This window comes from Clarias gariepinus, unplaced genomic scaffold, assembly GCF_024256425.1.
Source record: "Clarias gariepinus isolate MV-2021 ecotype Netherlands unplaced genomic scaffold, CGAR_prim_01v2 scaffold_30, whole genome shotgun sequence".
In the NCBI taxonomy this organism is placed as follows: domain Eukaryota; kingdom Metazoa; phylum Chordata; class Actinopteri; order Siluriformes; family Clariidae; genus Clarias; species Clarias gariepinus.
In genome coordinates this window covers 675,207-692,500 of record NW_026520997.1, presented here as the reverse complement: position 1 = coordinate 692,500, position 17,294 = coordinate 675,207, and the positions used below count along the sequence as shown (strand labels likewise).

Sequence of the window (17,294 nt, the reverse complement as noted above, 5' to 3'; positions counted from 1 at the left end):
CAGGCCTTTGTGTTCGGTCGCTGAATTAGAGCGGAGGAGTGAGATGGTGGATCCTGAGCTGCCTGCTAAACTCACTATAGAGCTTTTTCGATAAATATTCATGCGTGCAGGAGGTGACATCACAGTTCCTAAAATATTTCCAGTAAGTGGTTATAAATCGATAAATGAACAGTTAAAGCTCTAGTGAAGAACTTGGTTTAGCAAAATTGAGGCTAAATCAGGAGCATCTTATTAACTTGCAGCATTTTCACTCAGAATAGGAACAAAGTCGCTTCCTGAAACGAAAGTCAAGTCCTTTTCTCCTTTAAATCATATACAGTTCAGTGCACGGTGACACAAAACAGCTTTTCACCAGGACTGTAAAAGTGAACAGCAGTGTGTTGAGAGATGGGACAAAGTCGATTCACTGATTCATGTATCACCACGCTGACGCCATCATTCATTTTTTAAGAATAGATTTTTTTATTGAGATATGTCTGCATTTGAAGTAGTAAAATGTTGCAGTTCCTCTATAATCCCATAGGTGGAGGTGGAACGGGTGGAACATTGTAATGCATCACAGCATCCTATTCGGAAGTTTATATTAACAAATCATAATATAAATCAAATCTGTACTGAGGGTCTTGTGATAATATCGTGAGCAGGTTGGATGCGCTGTAGCTCCACGATCGGTAGCTCACATTTTTATATTTTAATCTCAATTTACATGTAATATTACAAATTTAAAAGCAGGACTGTTATGTATGACTTTAGGTTATAAATCCTGATTAATGTGTAGTGTATATTAGCATTAGCTGAACATTAGCATGAGAAAAGAGAGATAATAATAACCATAATCACCTGAATCACTCCTAATTTATTGTACAAGCCCCTCCTTTAGACTTTAGGCCACACCCCTTATGGGTGGGGCCTTATGGGTGTAGCATTAGAGGCTAATGCTAGTGATGAGTGAGTGGTTTATTATTACAGTGAAACCTCGGATTGCGAGTAACGCGGTTTGCGAGTGTTCCGCATGACGTGCAAAGATTTTTTATAAATTTTGACTTAAAAAACGAACATGTCTTGGTTTACGAGCACCAAGTATCATGTATCACTCATGTGCTTCTTGTTTTGACGCCGAGCGTCACATGATCACAACTGAGTCAACAGTTTTTCTTCTCTCTTGTGCTGCGGAATTGTGGGTAATCGTCTCCCCTGCTGGGTCTTAGTGTGCGTCTCTCACGGGTATAATCAACATCCGTGCATACATGTACTGTTTACTACAACAGGTTGACAATGTGTGTGTGTGTGTGTGTGTGTGTGTGTACAGCACGTGTGTACTGTTACTTATAACACGTGTGTGCGCAAGTGTAAAGCAAAAGAAAGTCTCATTAGAGAGGTTAAAGATCAATTTTCTCCCTCAGCCTATCTTATGTGTGTGTGCAAGCGTAATTTGACACCGTGCCAGTTTACACACTCTCTCTCGGGGCGGAGGGGCTTCACACACACACACACACACAGCGCATGCGCACATAAACAAAAACACTTTTTCCTTTTTTTTTTAAAGATAAAGTGCAGGTTAATTTGTTTTAGTTTTACTTTATATTTTGTATTAATTCTTTTTATGTATTTATTTTTGGGGGGCTGTAGAACGAATAATTTGAGTTCCTATTATTTCTTATGGGAAAATTTAATTTGGTTTATGAGTGTTTTGGAATACAAGCCCACTTCCAGAACGAATTATGCTTGTAATCCAAGGTTTCACTGATGTTGTTGTTGTTTTTATTTCTATGTGATTTCCTGTTTTTGTCTTTGTTTGTTAAGGGCCTCACCAGCAGATTGTGTGTTTCTGACAGATTGGATATCGTGTCATCCCTAGATTAGACTATCACATGAGGATGTGTATGGTCATTTGCAATGTTGGGTGTATCGCGTTACATAGTTACAAAGTAACACATTAGAGTACTTGCTTTACTTTTTTGATGTAATGAGTAATTTAACGCGTTATGCCGTCATACAAGCCCCACCCCCGATACCCCCCCCCTCCCCGTCATTCATGCTGTTATACCCCTATCTGACCTACGCTGCTTGACTACACGAGGACCGACGTATGGAAAGATAATGAAACTTCACTGAGTGATGATGGTACAATAATTATAAAGGTCTTGACTAAAACAACATGCATGAAGAATCACTAAGGAGTTTTTATTTTTTGCAGTGGAAAAGTACTCTAAATAGTTAATTTTATCAGAAAGTAACGCTGTAATGTAACTGATTACTTTTTAAAGGCAGTAATTTTGTAATGTAATTAGTTACTTTAAAAAATAACATCCACCAACAGTCAACACTATTTAAACCCTCAGATCTGATTTTCCTGTTAAATCTGAGGTTATTGGAATTTTTATGATGTCGTGTATCGTTTGAAAACAGCCGCCGTGATGCTGCTGGTAAAAGCTGATAAGGAAACAATATAAGCACGTAGGTCAGGTGTGGCTCAGGTCTCACATAGAGAGCCAAATCATCTGAATCTGTAAAGTGACACCACTAACCCAAACCAGGGGCTGTAAACTCTTGTCGACTTGTTAGCTATATTAGCCTCGTAGCTTTGGTGAAAAACTACAAACCAATATGTCTCTACAAGCGATGTGAGGACTTCACACAGATAAAACTCAGGTCTCAGGTCTTGTAAATAAAACATTAAATAATTAGTTCAGGTTTTATTCTTCTCCTTTATCTCCTCTCAGTTAGTCACAGCTCATTTCCTCATAACATGGCCATTAGCATACGCTTCTCGCCGAGTTAATTAGCCTGAGTGAGGAGTAATAAAGGCACGCTGGAGTCAAATCCTCAGAGATCTCATTTTATTAGATGTGTCAGTGAAATATTACAGCCACAATTCATGGTCCGTAATGAAACCCAGAGCGAAAGCGTCTGGACGTTTATATTTTTTATTTTGTGTCATTTTGGAGACTTCCTGCTGTCACGCTCTTCATCTGAGTTTAATTTAAAGGAGTAAGATGAGACGACCCATTCCTGATTCAGACGCTTACGGTTTATCAGGGCTGTCAGAAAAGGCTGAAGTGTGAGCCGATAGCGTGAGTGACACTGACTAGACACACACAAACACACACACACAAAAAATTTTTGGACGTCAGTATGGTGCGGCTTTAGACAATGTGTTTAACAGGAGAGTCTGCTGGATGACTGAACCGTGATGCCTTCATTACACCAGAATATCTACAGGGTGACAGCAGACTCCCCTTATGTGTGTTTAAGTTCTACAGGGATTTACACATTGTTAACAAACTCCATTAAGACTCGCTGCTTGTTGCTGTCCCTGAAATCTTGGCTTTTTGTCATCTCCACTGCTGAAGTAATTTTTACCGTGCAGTGCACATCTCAAGAGTTTACACGTATCTATAATGTTAACTTCTGCTCGTCACATGTTGCAGAAGTTAATATGATCTCATTTAAATGATGTTAATTCTCCAGAGTTGCGTTCCGTGACTAACCTCCACTTTTTTCTCCTCCACAGCGAACTCTGTGTTGGGGAACATGACCGAGTCAGCAAGCCCTCCAAACACAACCTCCGTGTCTGTGGAAAGTGACGGGCCAAAGCTGGATGACGAGCTGTCCAAACCAGTCAGCAACATGTTCCTCATCCTGCGATCTGGACGCAAGCCCAGGGATGGAGGAGAGCTCGGAAGCGGACTTCAGGAAGACGACCATCCTCCGACTTCTACTCTGTCCTTTAAACAGGTGACGACTGAGGACGTAAACATCAGCCTTGATTCCGCCGAGAAGGACCATCTCCTGCCTGAAGTGACGATAAAGGAACCTTTTCCAAGCGCATCCTCTAAGAGTCCCTCGCATGACACTGAGGAGAAAATGGAGTCTGCGGTGTTGGATTTGGACCTAAATCAAGATTCGGACCCGGACCCACAGGAGCCTCCGACTACACTGACCCCATTTCCTTCTGATTCACCAGTCCATACAGACCTCCCTGTGGTGGATTTCTTTGATACCAGATCCCGTGTCAATGAGCTCGCCACTCCTTCTCCTACCGCGCATGAGCTTAAGGGTCGCGAACCTACCGCTTGGGCGATGACCAACAATTACGATGACCTCTCTCCGTATGACCAAACAGTTGCTCCTACATCAGAAGAGGAAGAAGACACCACCAAACCTGATAAGAACTTTGATGAGCTGAGCACCACGCCTCCACCACCTCCACCGAGGAACTTCCACCCTCACGTCCCAAAACCTTTTATTCCTGCTCGTGAGAAAGAACCACCTATTAACCATAACAAATTGGGCAAGAGCAGCAGTGCCGATTGTCGTGTAGGCTCCGTGCTCGTTAACGGGACCTGCAAGTCTAAGTGTGATATGATGCCAAATTATTGTTTAAACGGGGGCCAGTGCTTTGTGCTAGATGGAACTGGAGTCTTCTGCAGGTAAGCAAAGCACACTCAAAATCACACACACGTGTCTTTCAGACGAAAATTCCTAAATTGTTACCCAGATGAGACCCAAACTTGAGACCAGAATGTCCCCGAGGCATTTGGGTTTGTGATAGATTGTGGTAGTTTTTCAGATTGACCTTATTGGCGTTGTCCTGATGCTACCACCCACATCACTGCATTAGCGAATGGAGCTCATTAACACCAGAGTCTGGGGTTTGGGTCTGAGCTCAGGTTACAGGCTGTTAGGTGGATAAATGACTCTAAATTGGCACTAGGTGTAAATTTGTTTAGGTAGAACTTTTTGGTGGGAGCAGTGGGGACTGAGTTCAGAAACATCATCAACAATAAAAAAAGGCAAAGATGGAACACTGCGTAGGAAGAAGATTGAGCCTAGGGTTTACCCTTAAGGCTTCTCCCAAGCCTCAGATATTATTTTCACTCTTCATCTCATTAGCTTGAGCAGACCATCCTCACTCCAGGCTTCTATCTAACCTCTCACTTCTCCACATTCTGCTTTTGTTTCTTTTTCTTCTGGTCCTGCTAAACAGCTCAAATTTATTTTATTGAAAAGCAGGGACATTTGTGAATCTGACACACTCATATGCGATTAGCAATGGTGTAGTGTGTGAAGTGAGTACAATGATACATCCTGCACACCGGATGAGGAGTGATCAGAGTGATGTAACGTGTGCGGTCCAGCTATTCTGTAAATCTGTAAAAAAAAAGTTGTCTAGTGTACACTCAACTTAACTCGCTCCATCTGGCCTGAAACTCGATCCCAATCCGTCTCAGGCTTTCGGGTTTTCTTTTGCCAAATCTTAAATGCGAGTGCTGCCCCACCCACTGGTTCCTGATGTCACTGGTTCATTGGTTCCAGAAAAGCAGGTTTATGGGACTGGAATGTTTTTTGGAGGTGGAAACTCCAGGCTGACTCGAGATTAGGCAACATGTTGCTGAAAAGGCTGCGTGACCCGAGGAAACCTCCTAACTCCTAACTCAAGCAAAGATATGTATAAGACGAGGCAAGATCAGCCGTCTCGTGTAGTCCGAGAGGTCGCTACGAGTGTGGGCTTGCTGGAGGGCCCGACTGGTGTTGCCATGGACAGAATAAAGTATCCAAATGTTTTGCTGAATGCTTTATAGGGAAAGTTTATTAGGAAACTTATCCTCGCTGCCAGAGCCGTTTGTGAGCGGCGTGCAGACTGAGCTGCAGATAAACTTCATGAGTTTGTTTTTGTTTTCGGTTCTGCACTCAGTCCTGGTTACGAGAGAAAAGTCAGCTTTTAAGCATCTGGGCTCTGGTTACAAACTCAAGCATGCCAGGGTTAGATTCAGCTAAATGTGAAGGACGGATAGATGTGAATAAATGGATCTGTTTTTTTTTTATTCATCACTCAGTCATGCTCTCTCCTATACATAGCTCCACATGGCTAATTCTGATAATAAGCTCAAGATGTTTAAAACTCCAATGAGTTCATAAATATACAAATCATATGCTATATTAGCATCTGAATCACTCCTAATGTACTGTACCATCCAGACGCCAGGCTACAGACTTGGTTTATTATTATTTTTAAGTTTAACCAGTAGCGCTAAACCTCACCAGCTCATTATACGTCGCTTATTTACGTCAGATAAATAAGTCTTATCAGTAAAACAGTCATCTCTATGGATTAGCGGTTTAGACGGCGCTCCACAGTCGTGTCATGACTCCTCGTGCCGTGTATTAGACCCCCTGTTCATGTTCCTGTCATCCTTGTCACGCTGAGACTGCGTGCAGCGATCCGGCACGTGGATGTAATCGTGACCTTCTGAAGGTCGCATCTGTCCGTTTGTGTCCTTGATGTATTAGAAGTCGAGTTTCTTTCCTCTGAATACTCGCTGAGTTCTTTAACGTACGCGGCTCTGAGCCTCAAATACAGGTGGTTTCCCTGAGGATAGGGGCGGAGTCAGGCTAAATCCTGACGCCACAATAAAGGCAATAAAGGCCATCAGTTAGAAGAAATGCAAACCATGAGAGTGACATAATTAAATGCCCCCCTCCCCAGACCATATCAGAGGCACATCGTTTAGGCAATCATCACCATCTTCTGTAAATGTCAATCGCTTTTGTGCTTCACTCGTGCATGTGCGCGGTGTTCCTTCCACTCTTTTCTTCCATTGACATGCAGATCAGCTTCAGGGACGTGGAAAAGAAACAACAGTGTTCAGGAATGAAAGAGAGAAAAAGAGAGAGTGAGTCACATTCAGTGCTGTGAGCCAGCGTACAGACGAGCTAAAGAGAGAAAGAGTGTGTGTGTGTGTGTGTGTGTGTGTTCCTCTAATGACACAGGTAACCAGGGTAACAAAATAAAAATCATCCAGAACTGAATTTGTCCGTCTGCTGCAGATAAAGAAAAGCGTGCTGCCGTCGTTACAGTCACGTGACCCTCTGTGGACGATTTTAGACGAATCAGAGCTCTTCCTGAGATCAGACGCTCGCGGGTTCTGGATCTGAACCATGTCCCAGCTGGAACCGTTCCCCCTGTTCCCACTGCAAAAGAATCATTTGGTACCAGCAAGAATAAACTAGGGGCAAGGCAGAGAGGGAGTGCGCAGGTGTGTGTATGTGTGTGTATGTCTGTGTGTGTGTGTGTGTGTGTGTGTGTATGTGTTCTTTTGGTTTTCTAAGTTGATGATCCACAGACACACACTCAGACACACACACAAGCTCTCAAGCCTTTTATGGTTGTGGCATTGAGCTGTTTATGAAAGTGAAATGTCAGAGATGTTCATGTTTCAGATCGCCGTCCGAGGAACATCTCAAAAATCTCAGCTCACAATAATTATAACGTGTGTCATGATGTTTGGTTTTTGTTAACAAGGAGCCAAGAAGCCAGAAGAGTTGCACTGTAGGAAAAAAAATTAATAAGTTCTGGAAAAAAAACTAAACAAGACGAACCGTAAATGGGAGTCTAGGTCGAAACTGTCTGCTGAGAGACGTCAGAGTCTAGACTACAGGTGTACCTGCATCACCTGTGACTCCTGCTACCTCTGTATCTCTGGAATACACAGAGCTCAGGGACGCTACAGATCGATTTCTACACCCCTGGTGTTGTTTTATTCCTTTCACTTCGCATGTCGTGTTTTGTGCTCAGGTGTAACATTCAGGACTACGTGTGGCACAAAGGCGCACGCTGCGAGTCCGTCATCACCGAGTTCCAGGTCATGTGCATCGCCATCGGGGCCTCAGCGCTCACCGTGCTCCTGCTCTTCATGATCATCGTCTGCTTCGCCAAGAAACTGCACGTGCTCAAGACCGAGAACAACAAACTACGCAAGCGCAGGTGAGCCTGGCCGAGGGTCAGAGGTCACAGGGGGTCAGACCATCCCATACTGCCAGATTTACGCTTTTTAAAGACTTTGGCATAATGACAGCACAGTGGTTAGTGTAGCGAGCTAGCATTTAGCGCTAACAGCAATGCTCCTGAGAGATGTCTCTGCGCAGATGCAGCCGTAAGCAGGTCAGTGTAGGGATGAAGTGATGAAGTGACCTACTTACTGCCGAGTGCACTAGAGCGCAGGGAAGATGGAGGATGGAGGGATGGAGAGAGGGGAACAAAAGAGTGGAAGCAAGGATAGTTACCATGGAGACAGTGAGATGTAGGGAGGTGAGAGTAACAGAGTGAGATGAAGAAGGAAATGGAGTAGAAATTATTATAGTAAGAAAGAGGAGAGGTTGATAAATAGATGAGAGGAGAGGAGAAAAAACAAAGTGAGAGGAAAAGAAGAAAGAAAGGAAGGAGCACAGAGAGGAAGAAAAGATAATACGGCAAAAAAGAAGAATGAAAATAAGAGAAGAGAAGGAATGAGAGATGGGATGAGGAAGAATGGAAAGAGGAATGAGTGTTCAGGAGATCAGAAGGAGAAAAAAGAAGAATAGAAAAGAAGAAAAAGAGACGAACCCCGGGTGATGCTGTAACCTCTCGCAGCTGGAGGTCTAGAGAGAGCTGATTGGCCGAGCTCTCTCAGGGGGGAGGGATGAGAGGTACTTTGTGCTCCCACATTAATCACGACTCTACAGCCAATCAGGGGCGTCTGTGAGCTCACGCACGCGGAAGGAGCGGCTAGCGCTTTTCTCCGAGTGCGTGACTCCGCCCCTAACGGTGCATGAGCGAGCAGTTTGAAAAGATGCGGTTGGCTGGCATCACATGGTTCGGAGGAAACACTTGATAGTCTTCGCCCATCGGCTGAGTGGTAGTAGTAGCCTTAATGTGGAGCCCCCTAGTGACGGGGAGGAATTGGACACAACTAAATTAGGGGGGAAATCGGGAAAAAATAAAAAAAAATAAAATAAAAAAAAAAACAGGAAAAGTTGTAGAAAGAGAAACCAAGAAGGATAATAAAGAAGAGGAAATAAGAGGAGGAGTAGAGGAGAGGGATGAGAAGATCATGAGCAGAGAGAGGCAGAAAGATAAGAGATAAAACTAGAGAGGAAAGAAAAGGAACAAAAAGGAATTAGAAAGATGAAAAAGAGAAAGGGATGTAAATTGAAAGACACGAGAAGAGAAGTGATAGGAGGAACAAAAAGAGGAGAGAGAGAGAGAGAGAGCTCTGTCACTCGCCCACTCGTCCATCTGCTGTGCTCGTTACGGCCGAATCACACCAAGCAGTGGATTATTAATCAGGACCACTCATTAATATTTATATCTGATCATTAATATGTTTACACATGTAGGAATATTCATGTCAATCGGGTCAATAACAAATTTATAAATAACACATTTATAGCAACAAATGTTTTTTCTCCTCCTTAGCACAGTGTGTGTGTGTGTGTGTGTGTGTGTGTGTGTGTGTGTGTGTGAGTCGTTTATACAACTGACTTCTGAATCACTTGAGTCAAAACACAGGTTCACTGTCTCTGTCTCACACTCTCTCTCTGTCTCACACTCTCTCTCTGTCTCACTCTCTCTGTCTCACGCTCTCTCTCTGTCTCACACTCTCTCTTTCTGTCTCACACTCTCTCTCTGTCTCACGCTCTCTCTGTCTCACACTCTCTCTCTGTCTCACTCTCTCTGTCTCTCTCTCTCTGTCTCACGCTCTCTCTGTCTCACGCTCTCTCTCTGTCTCACGCTCTCTGTCTCTCTCTCTCTGTCTCACGCTCTCTCTGTCTCACACTCTCTCTCTGTCTCACTCTCTCTGTCTCAATCTCTTTGTCTCTCTGTCTCACTCTCTCTGTCTCACTCTCTCTCTCTGTCTCACTCACTCTCTCTGTCTTTCTCTCTGTCTCACTCTCTCTGTCTCCCTGTCTCTCACGCTCTCTCTGTCTCACTCTCTCTGTCTCACTCTCTCTCTCTCTGCCTCACTCACTCTCTCTGTCTTTCTCTCTGTCTCACGCTCTCTCTGTCTCACTTACTCTCTCTCTGTCTCACACACTCTCAGAGAGTCACAGGGTTTGAATCAGTGCTCAGTGTTCATGCTCTTCGTCTCTCAGCCCCTCGTACACCTCAGAGAGTGAGGAATCATATTTATGTCAGTATTTGAATCAGTGAATCATTTGGTGATGATGGCGGTTCACGTGTCTCTGATACAGGCTCGGTGCTGGAGAGTATTGTTTGTTCTTAAACAGCAGGTATTTAGCAGAGTGTGAGCTGACTGGTGTTGGGATTCGACAGTAAAGTAATCAGATCTCACATGGAGACAAAACCTGACCACTGAATGAATCAATTACCCGAACAGATTCAAACGTATATATTTATCTCTCCTCCACATCCTGTATCACATTACTATCTCCCTCTATCTCTTTCCTCCATCTCTTCCCCTCTCCCTCATCCAGCAGCAGTAAGTACCGTCCATCGTCGGAGCAGCACAATGATAATTTCTCTCTGTCCACCATCGCTGAGGGCTCCAACCCAAACGTAAGGAAACTGTGCGACTCTCCTCCTCATGCTCGTGCTTTGGCTTACTATGATAACATTATCTGTCAGGTAACGTTGTTCTTGTCTCTCTCTCTCTCTCTCTTTTTCCATTCATCCATCCATCCATCCATCTCTCACTCCTCTCTGCATGGAATGCTCCGAGGGCGGGGTTGAGAAAAATGGTGGAGGTGGGAACAAAAACGCACAGAGTGATTTTATTTCTCTTTGCTCTGCGGCATCATCATATGCATGGTTACCTGGGCAACAGCTGCTGCCATAGCAACACGGTTACCGGGGAAAAATCTTTGCTCTCTCTTCTGTTACCACGGATACACCAACTCAATAACCCCCCCCCGACACACACACACACACACACACACACATTTTCTTCCGTCTCAGTTTCAGTCATCATTGACGCCGTACTCGAGTGTCACTGACCAGATTTACTGACTCCATTCTGTGTGTGTGTGTGTGTGTGTGAGACAACATTCAGTCTCCATCTCCACATAAGGAATTAATGTGGAGGCAGATCTCCACACACACACACACACACACACACACACACACACAAAATAGAAAAATAGTTATTTTTACAGTAACCCCCCCCCCACACACACACACACACAAACTAAAACACGAAGAACCCCTCGACAATAATTGCCCCCCCCCCCCCCCCCCCCAAAATAACCACACTAACAACATGGCACCCTTCAGGTGATTATAATAACCCCACCCTCTCTCATTATTACAATATATAAATAAATATATGGAGATATTACACTCCCGCCTCTACCAAAGTAAACACCCCCTGCACCTCTCTTCTCTCCACCTCTCTCCCACCACCTTTCTGCATTACTGCATGCAGTGTCGCTCACCTGTGCCCTCTAGAGGCTGCACACATCCCTGCTGCTGCTGCTGCTGCTGCTACCGCCGCTCGTACGCTGCATTGCATTAATGTTTATTTATGTGTATTTCTGTTGTTTATTTGTTTATCCTGTTTATGATGGATGGGTGAATGAATGGTGGAGGAGTTTTTTTGGGTTCTTTAAATTTTCTCTTTACCTGAAGGAACAGATGGGACATAAACAAACAGGATAAACATCAGCGATGCAACGGGATCAGATGCTAGGCTAACATGCTTGGATAGAAATAGAGCTGACTAAGCTAGCAAAGCTAACCAAGCTAACATCTTTCTCTTTTGTGGGATAACCATGACCATGACTGGACATTTCCTTTTCCCTCTTGCTCCTTCTGTACTGCTATGTGTATGTAACATTAGCGTATTATGCTAGCATGTTAACAGCGACTAAACAGCACACAGTATTACCACAGGACAGCTAAGCAAAAATGTCCATTTAAGCACTAAAATATAACCAGCAGCTAGCTTAGCACACTCATCTGCTCTCTCCTATCTCTTCTGTTTTCATTTAACATAAGGAACCTGGTCGTGTAGAACAAGGGTAGCACAAGCTAGCGCTAGAGGTTGTCCAGTGTGACTGATCTGTCGTCTTAATGTCATCCTGAAGCTGTCTCGCTGTTACAGGACAAGAGCTAAAGCACGAGTCCTACTGTCTCTCTTTCTCTCTCTCTCTGGTCTTCTAAATCTTTTGCACATCCTGACAGACAGTCCCGGGTAGACAAGAGGCGGAGCCTTGCTTCCACTTGTCGAGCCAATCCTATGACATCATCAATAACTGGTCCTTTCCCTCGTCTTTAGTGTAAAACACCACTGAAAGCCATAATTATGCAGTAGTGTTAGCATAGTGTTAGCGAACTTAATGTCTAATTTCTGTTATTTGCTGTATTTAATGTTATGCAACGGATAAAAAATGTTATGGTGATGTCAAGCTGGTGATTGGATGAGGAAAATTTAATACAAGCTCCGCCCCTGCTAAACTGGGACAAAAAAGGATGTCTCTCTCTTTTTCCTCTTTCTCTCTGTCTCTTTCTTTCTCTCTCTCATGTCTCTCTGTCTCTTTGTCTCTGTCTCTCCCTGGCTGAACAAGTATATAAGGTGTATAATATTCTGCCCCGCCCCCTTTAGAAAACGATGAGCAGATACACCTGGGAGTGTAAGACCAAAGAGGAGCCGAGCTGTGAGGTAAGACTCCGCCCCCAGTCCAACAAAGTCCCACCCTAGAAGCCCCGCCCCCGCGGCTAGCTGTTCAACACTAGCTGTTCTCTCACAGTCGTCCACTCCGAGTCTCATGATGAGAAAGGAACATGAACATGAACATTTTTACAGTGAAGACGTCAGTTGACGGACAGGCAGACAGACAGAGACTTACAGTCAGGGGTGAGGTGTGTATCACCCTTATCTCCACAGTTCTGTTAGTGAGTGTAAAGGGAAGCCAGCGACACTGATGTACTAAAGCTGTGATGAAGGTTTACGACCTGAGCCTCGGCCCGTGACTCCGTATATTTCCCTCCGTCTGCTCCTCAGTGAAAAAGTTTACACACCCGGGTCTAAACGTTCTGACCTTCAGACAGGCTAAGATGCACAAATCGATATTTATTTCCTCCTGTAATCCTCCCGGAGCTCATCAGTGGAGAGAGAGAGAGAGAGAGAGAGAGACAGGGTCGTGTAAATGAAATGAAATGTACACCATGAATGGAGACGAGTCTCTGAGGACAGGAAGCAGCTCTGACCCTCTTTAGAGCCGTCAGCTCAGATACACAGCCTCACACACACACACACACACACACACACACACACACACACACACTGTATATGGATGTTAAAGGAAAAAGAGAGGGTAAATTACATAAAAATATCAGTTCTACAGCAATCTCATCATTACACTTAATTATTATGAGTTTATCTCATAATTACAAGATTAACATCTCATTATTATCAGTTTTATATATAAAACAGTTTGTAAAGTGAGATCCCCTCCTCGTTATGAGATACGTGGACTTAGTTTGCAACGTTGCACTTTATAACACTTCATTCTGTTTTTTAACCATGACGGAGCTGTGAGAACAGCGAGTGCGCTTTTGTACCAATCACAATCAGTCAGTAATTCCTGAGGATGTCGAAGCTTCGGAGATCTGTCTGTTTCTCCTCAGCGTCTCAGTGCTGTCCCGTCAGACACCTGCGCTGTGTTCCAGTCCCGCTGCACACTCGCCAAAAGTACGATATATATTTTATTAGTAAAAAAAAACGCTTTAAATACACAGCAGGACTCAAAGTGTCTCCAGTGCTTAAGGGTTCTTCAGTAGTTTCTCTACTGGAACGCTATCTGCTGCAGAAAAACCTCATTAATCCCCAAACCTCCCTGAACATGTGCACGTTTTCTACAACAACATGTTTTAATCCTTGCTCTTCCATGGTCCTGCCTGAGCTCACCATCTAGTGTCCCATTACAGCGAGGGGAGAAATACAAACGCCCTGTGTTTAATAAAACCGGAGAAACCTCACAGTCAGTAAGAACGCATGTATAACTTTAACGTGCATCTGAATATTAATCTGAGCGAATTACCTGCTAGCATGAGAGAGATTTAATTATTTGTCACGTGTAGCTTACAGCACAGTAAAATGATGTTTTTCACATTTCACCGGTTAGGAAGCGGGAGTCGGAGTGCAGGATCAGTCAGGATACAGCGCCCCCTAGAGCAGATAGAGTTAAGGGCTGTGCTCAAGACCTCCGCACTGCTGGGGCTCGAACCCCTGACCTTCTGATCAATAACTCAGTAACTAATAGCCTTAACCGATTGGGCCCCACTGCCCCAGGGATAGAGATTAGCAGAAGTAAACCTCATCTGAGCTACTCATGTGCATTATGGGTAACACCCTGCAAACACACGCACAGTACCAACACTACAACTTTTATATGATGGTTATTCCACAAAGAGTTTTTTCCGTATTGCAGAGGAGCTTTAACTCAATTCAGCAGACGAAGAATGTGAGATTAACAAATCCAGAATTATTAATAAATCCAGATCTGTCGATGTTCCTTGTGCAGTAAAACACCGTAACCGCGCGTGTGTTGTGTTTCTCTGGCGGCTGTATGGATCACAGGAACGCTGCATGTGTGCATGACGTTGGTGTAAATATGCTTGCTAATGAATTAGAACCCCCTCTATCCATACAGCGCTAAAACACAGACACACACACGTTACTGCACTTCCTGTGTTTCATGCCGTGATCAGCTCGTCCTGCAATACGCTCAGGTGTGGCAGTGAAACGCCTCTAAACGCTGCTGTGGATCTTTTATGTTCACCCATCTACGCACGCCTGGACATCAGGTTCTTTAACCAGGAGGGGGCGTTGTCTTGAAAATTTTACCTGTTTAATAAAAGACTGCAGGTAAGAAGTCGGAATTAAAGTAACAGCCGGTGAAGCTCAGGTTTAGAGCTGGCTGTCGGGATTAGACGTGTGCCGACGCTCCTGATATGGGAAACGATTCCGCTTGAACACGCTGCTGTACACGTCTCACTCCCTCACGCTTACACCTGATGTTTACGACTCACTTTTAAGTCTGTCGCTATGGTTTCGACTCCGGTGACATTAGCGTAAATCCATGCCGTTACTTTAGCAGGGGCCGATTAGCACAGCCTAGATCAAAGTCGTGTTATTGCTTGTTGCCATGGTAACTAACAATTTAACATTTACACCCCTTGATCTTTAGAATTCAGAACTTTAATGAAATTCTTTGATCTAATCTACATTAGATATACAGGTCGCAGAAACTCCGCCCACAGGATACGCAACATCTGTTTTAGTTTGTAATTCTGCACTAGTAGGCGGGGCTTATTCGTGTTTATTGAAGAAAAGTATCCAGTCATGTGACCCGTTGGCCCTCTGGCACAGATTTGCAGGCTGTTACAGCATTTGTATTTAATGCTTTCATTTTTTCTGGCCAAATTTAGTTTCAAATCTGGCGTGAGACGCCGCGAGAAACTCTGGTATATAAAAGTGTAAATCTGGCACAGGTCTAGTCGGCAGAGGAGACAGATGTGCTCGACGTTCTCACTGTTACAGCCTGATCATTGTCCTCTTTACTCTTTAGGACGATCCTAACTCCCAGAATAAGCTGGAGGACGCGGTGAAGTCTCCTCCCCCCAAAGAGGACGAGTCTCTGAACATCCAGAACTCACTCACTCCAAAACACGAGAACCACAAGGTTCTGGGTGAGGAGAACTCCTCGGAGGTGAACTCGCTCCAGAACAACATGATGTAGAGGGAAAAGCGACGGCAAACCACACAGATCCACCTCCACCTTCGCAACCACAACGTCTATAATCCCGCCCACTCACTCTGACACCCAATGAAAGTTCACCTCTAGTCCCGCCCCTTTTCTTAGCCTGTTTGCCCACTTTTGCCTTGACCTTCACACGCACACACACATACACACACACACACACACACACAACAGTGATAGGCAATATGATTCAATTGACTGATTCGATTTTTTGAATGGCTTGTTTGAGTGAATCAAACTCACGATTCATTTGATTGATTTTGGCTGTTCAGTGACGCATCAGGACGACGATCCTACACGTGACGTGCGACAACAAACAGGAAGACAAAATAAATCACAAACAATAAAATACAGGTTCATTATTTATAGATACATTCTCTTGGAGAAGAATCATAAGAATCGATTTTGATTCATGAAGTAGCCACGATTCACTGCCTTTGATTTGTGAGTGAGAAATGAAGGACTGTGAGCTGTGAGAATAAAAACAAACATCTCAAACATGTTTAAGTGAAAAGTTGGTTCGAGATAAACACGGCTCAGACAGCTCACTAGTCTCCTGCTCCTGGTGCTTGTGAATTGATTCATCTGATTCACTTAAAAGAGTCATTAGGCCAAAACAAATCATTTATAAAGTTTAAAGAGATGTTCAAAAGAACTGAATCATTCATTAATCGCCAATCACTTCACACACACACACACACACACACACACACACACACCCTGATTTCTGGCATGCGTCGGTGTATTTTGTATAAAGAATAAACTAAGATTAACCGTGTATGAGTTTTAAAGTGTAAAGTGTTGTGCTAGAGAGATGACTCGCTCGGTGTTCAGTGTCTGACTAATTCAGTGTGTGTGTGTGTGTGTGTGTGTGTGTGTGTGTTTAAATAGAAGATTTATAGCAGTTCAGTACTGCTCCGATTGATGTAAAGATCAAAGCGCAGTGTGTGTCTCTGTTTCTTTGATGTGATTTCTAATCCTTTGATGTACTTGTTTTTATTTTGTACTTTTTTGGAAACAGAAATAAAAAACACACACTTGTTGAAATAAAATCTTTTTAACATGAACAACTGAGTCGCAGTGTGTCTGTGCTTTACACTCCTCTTTTATTCCCCTCTTCTTTACACTTATCCTTTATCGCTTCATTTCTTTTTTACTCTGCTGTTTACACTCTTTAATCCTCCTCTCTTCTTTTCGCTCCTGTTTTACCCCCTTTTTTACATTTATCTTTTATCCCTCCCTTTTGTATACACTTCCATTTGGCATTTCTCTTTATACTCCTCTTTTCTCCCTCTCCCATTTACTCTCCTCCTTCCTCACTCCCTCTTTTTTACACTCCTCCCTGATCCCTCCCTCCCTCCATCTCTCACTCTTTTACTCTTCCCCATTGTGACGTTCTTCTGCAGTTCAGAGCTGATCCGCGAGAGGGCAGCACAGGATCACAGTTAAATTACAGTTACACGTTAACACGTTTAAGGGAGAGACAGAATTGGACACGCTTCATTAGACTCTCTCTCTCTCTCTCACACACACACACACACATTTACCTATTACCCTGCACTGATGAACTCTGAACTGCACTCTGAACTTCCCGAGCTCTGTCCTGTCCCACAGATTGTCCCTGTGCTGTGCGTTAGCAGTGGACACTGAGTACAATTTCATTGTTAAAAACAGATTAATCTTTAAAACGCACAGAAACGGGATTCTGGGTTTTGTTGAATAAGCTGCATTTCCCGCGAGGTGTGTGTAGA

The 17,294-nt window shown here is 43.9% G+C and overlaps 1 protein-coding gene across 7 annotated transcripts in view; it reads left to right on the top strand.

Annotated features, from left to right (window-relative positions):
* The window catches only part of cspg5a (chondroitin sulfate proteoglycan 5a), a 20,779-nt gene extending 4,166 nt beyond the window's left edge, over positions 1-16,613 (top strand). The window contains exons 2-6 of one of the 7 annotated variants that reach the window (XM_053490668.1): positions 3,515-4,433; positions 7,580-7,768; positions 10,261-10,339; positions 12,384-12,440; positions 15,352-16,613. In XM_053490668.1, coding sequence (XP_053346643.1) covers positions 3,515-4,433; positions 7,580-7,768; positions 10,261-10,339; positions 12,384-12,440; positions 15,352-15,522 — 1,415 coding nt within the window. In that variant the 3' untranslated portion in view covers positions 15,523-16,613. Of the gene's footprint in view, positions 1-3,514; positions 4,434-7,579; positions 7,769-10,257; positions 10,409-12,383; positions 12,441-15,351 lie in introns of all 7 variants that reach the window. The other 6 variants (XM_053490665.1, XM_053490667.1, XM_053490664.1 and 3 more) reach the window with 6 other exon arrangements.
* The last annotated feature ends 681 nt before the right edge of the window (positions 16,614-17,294 follow it).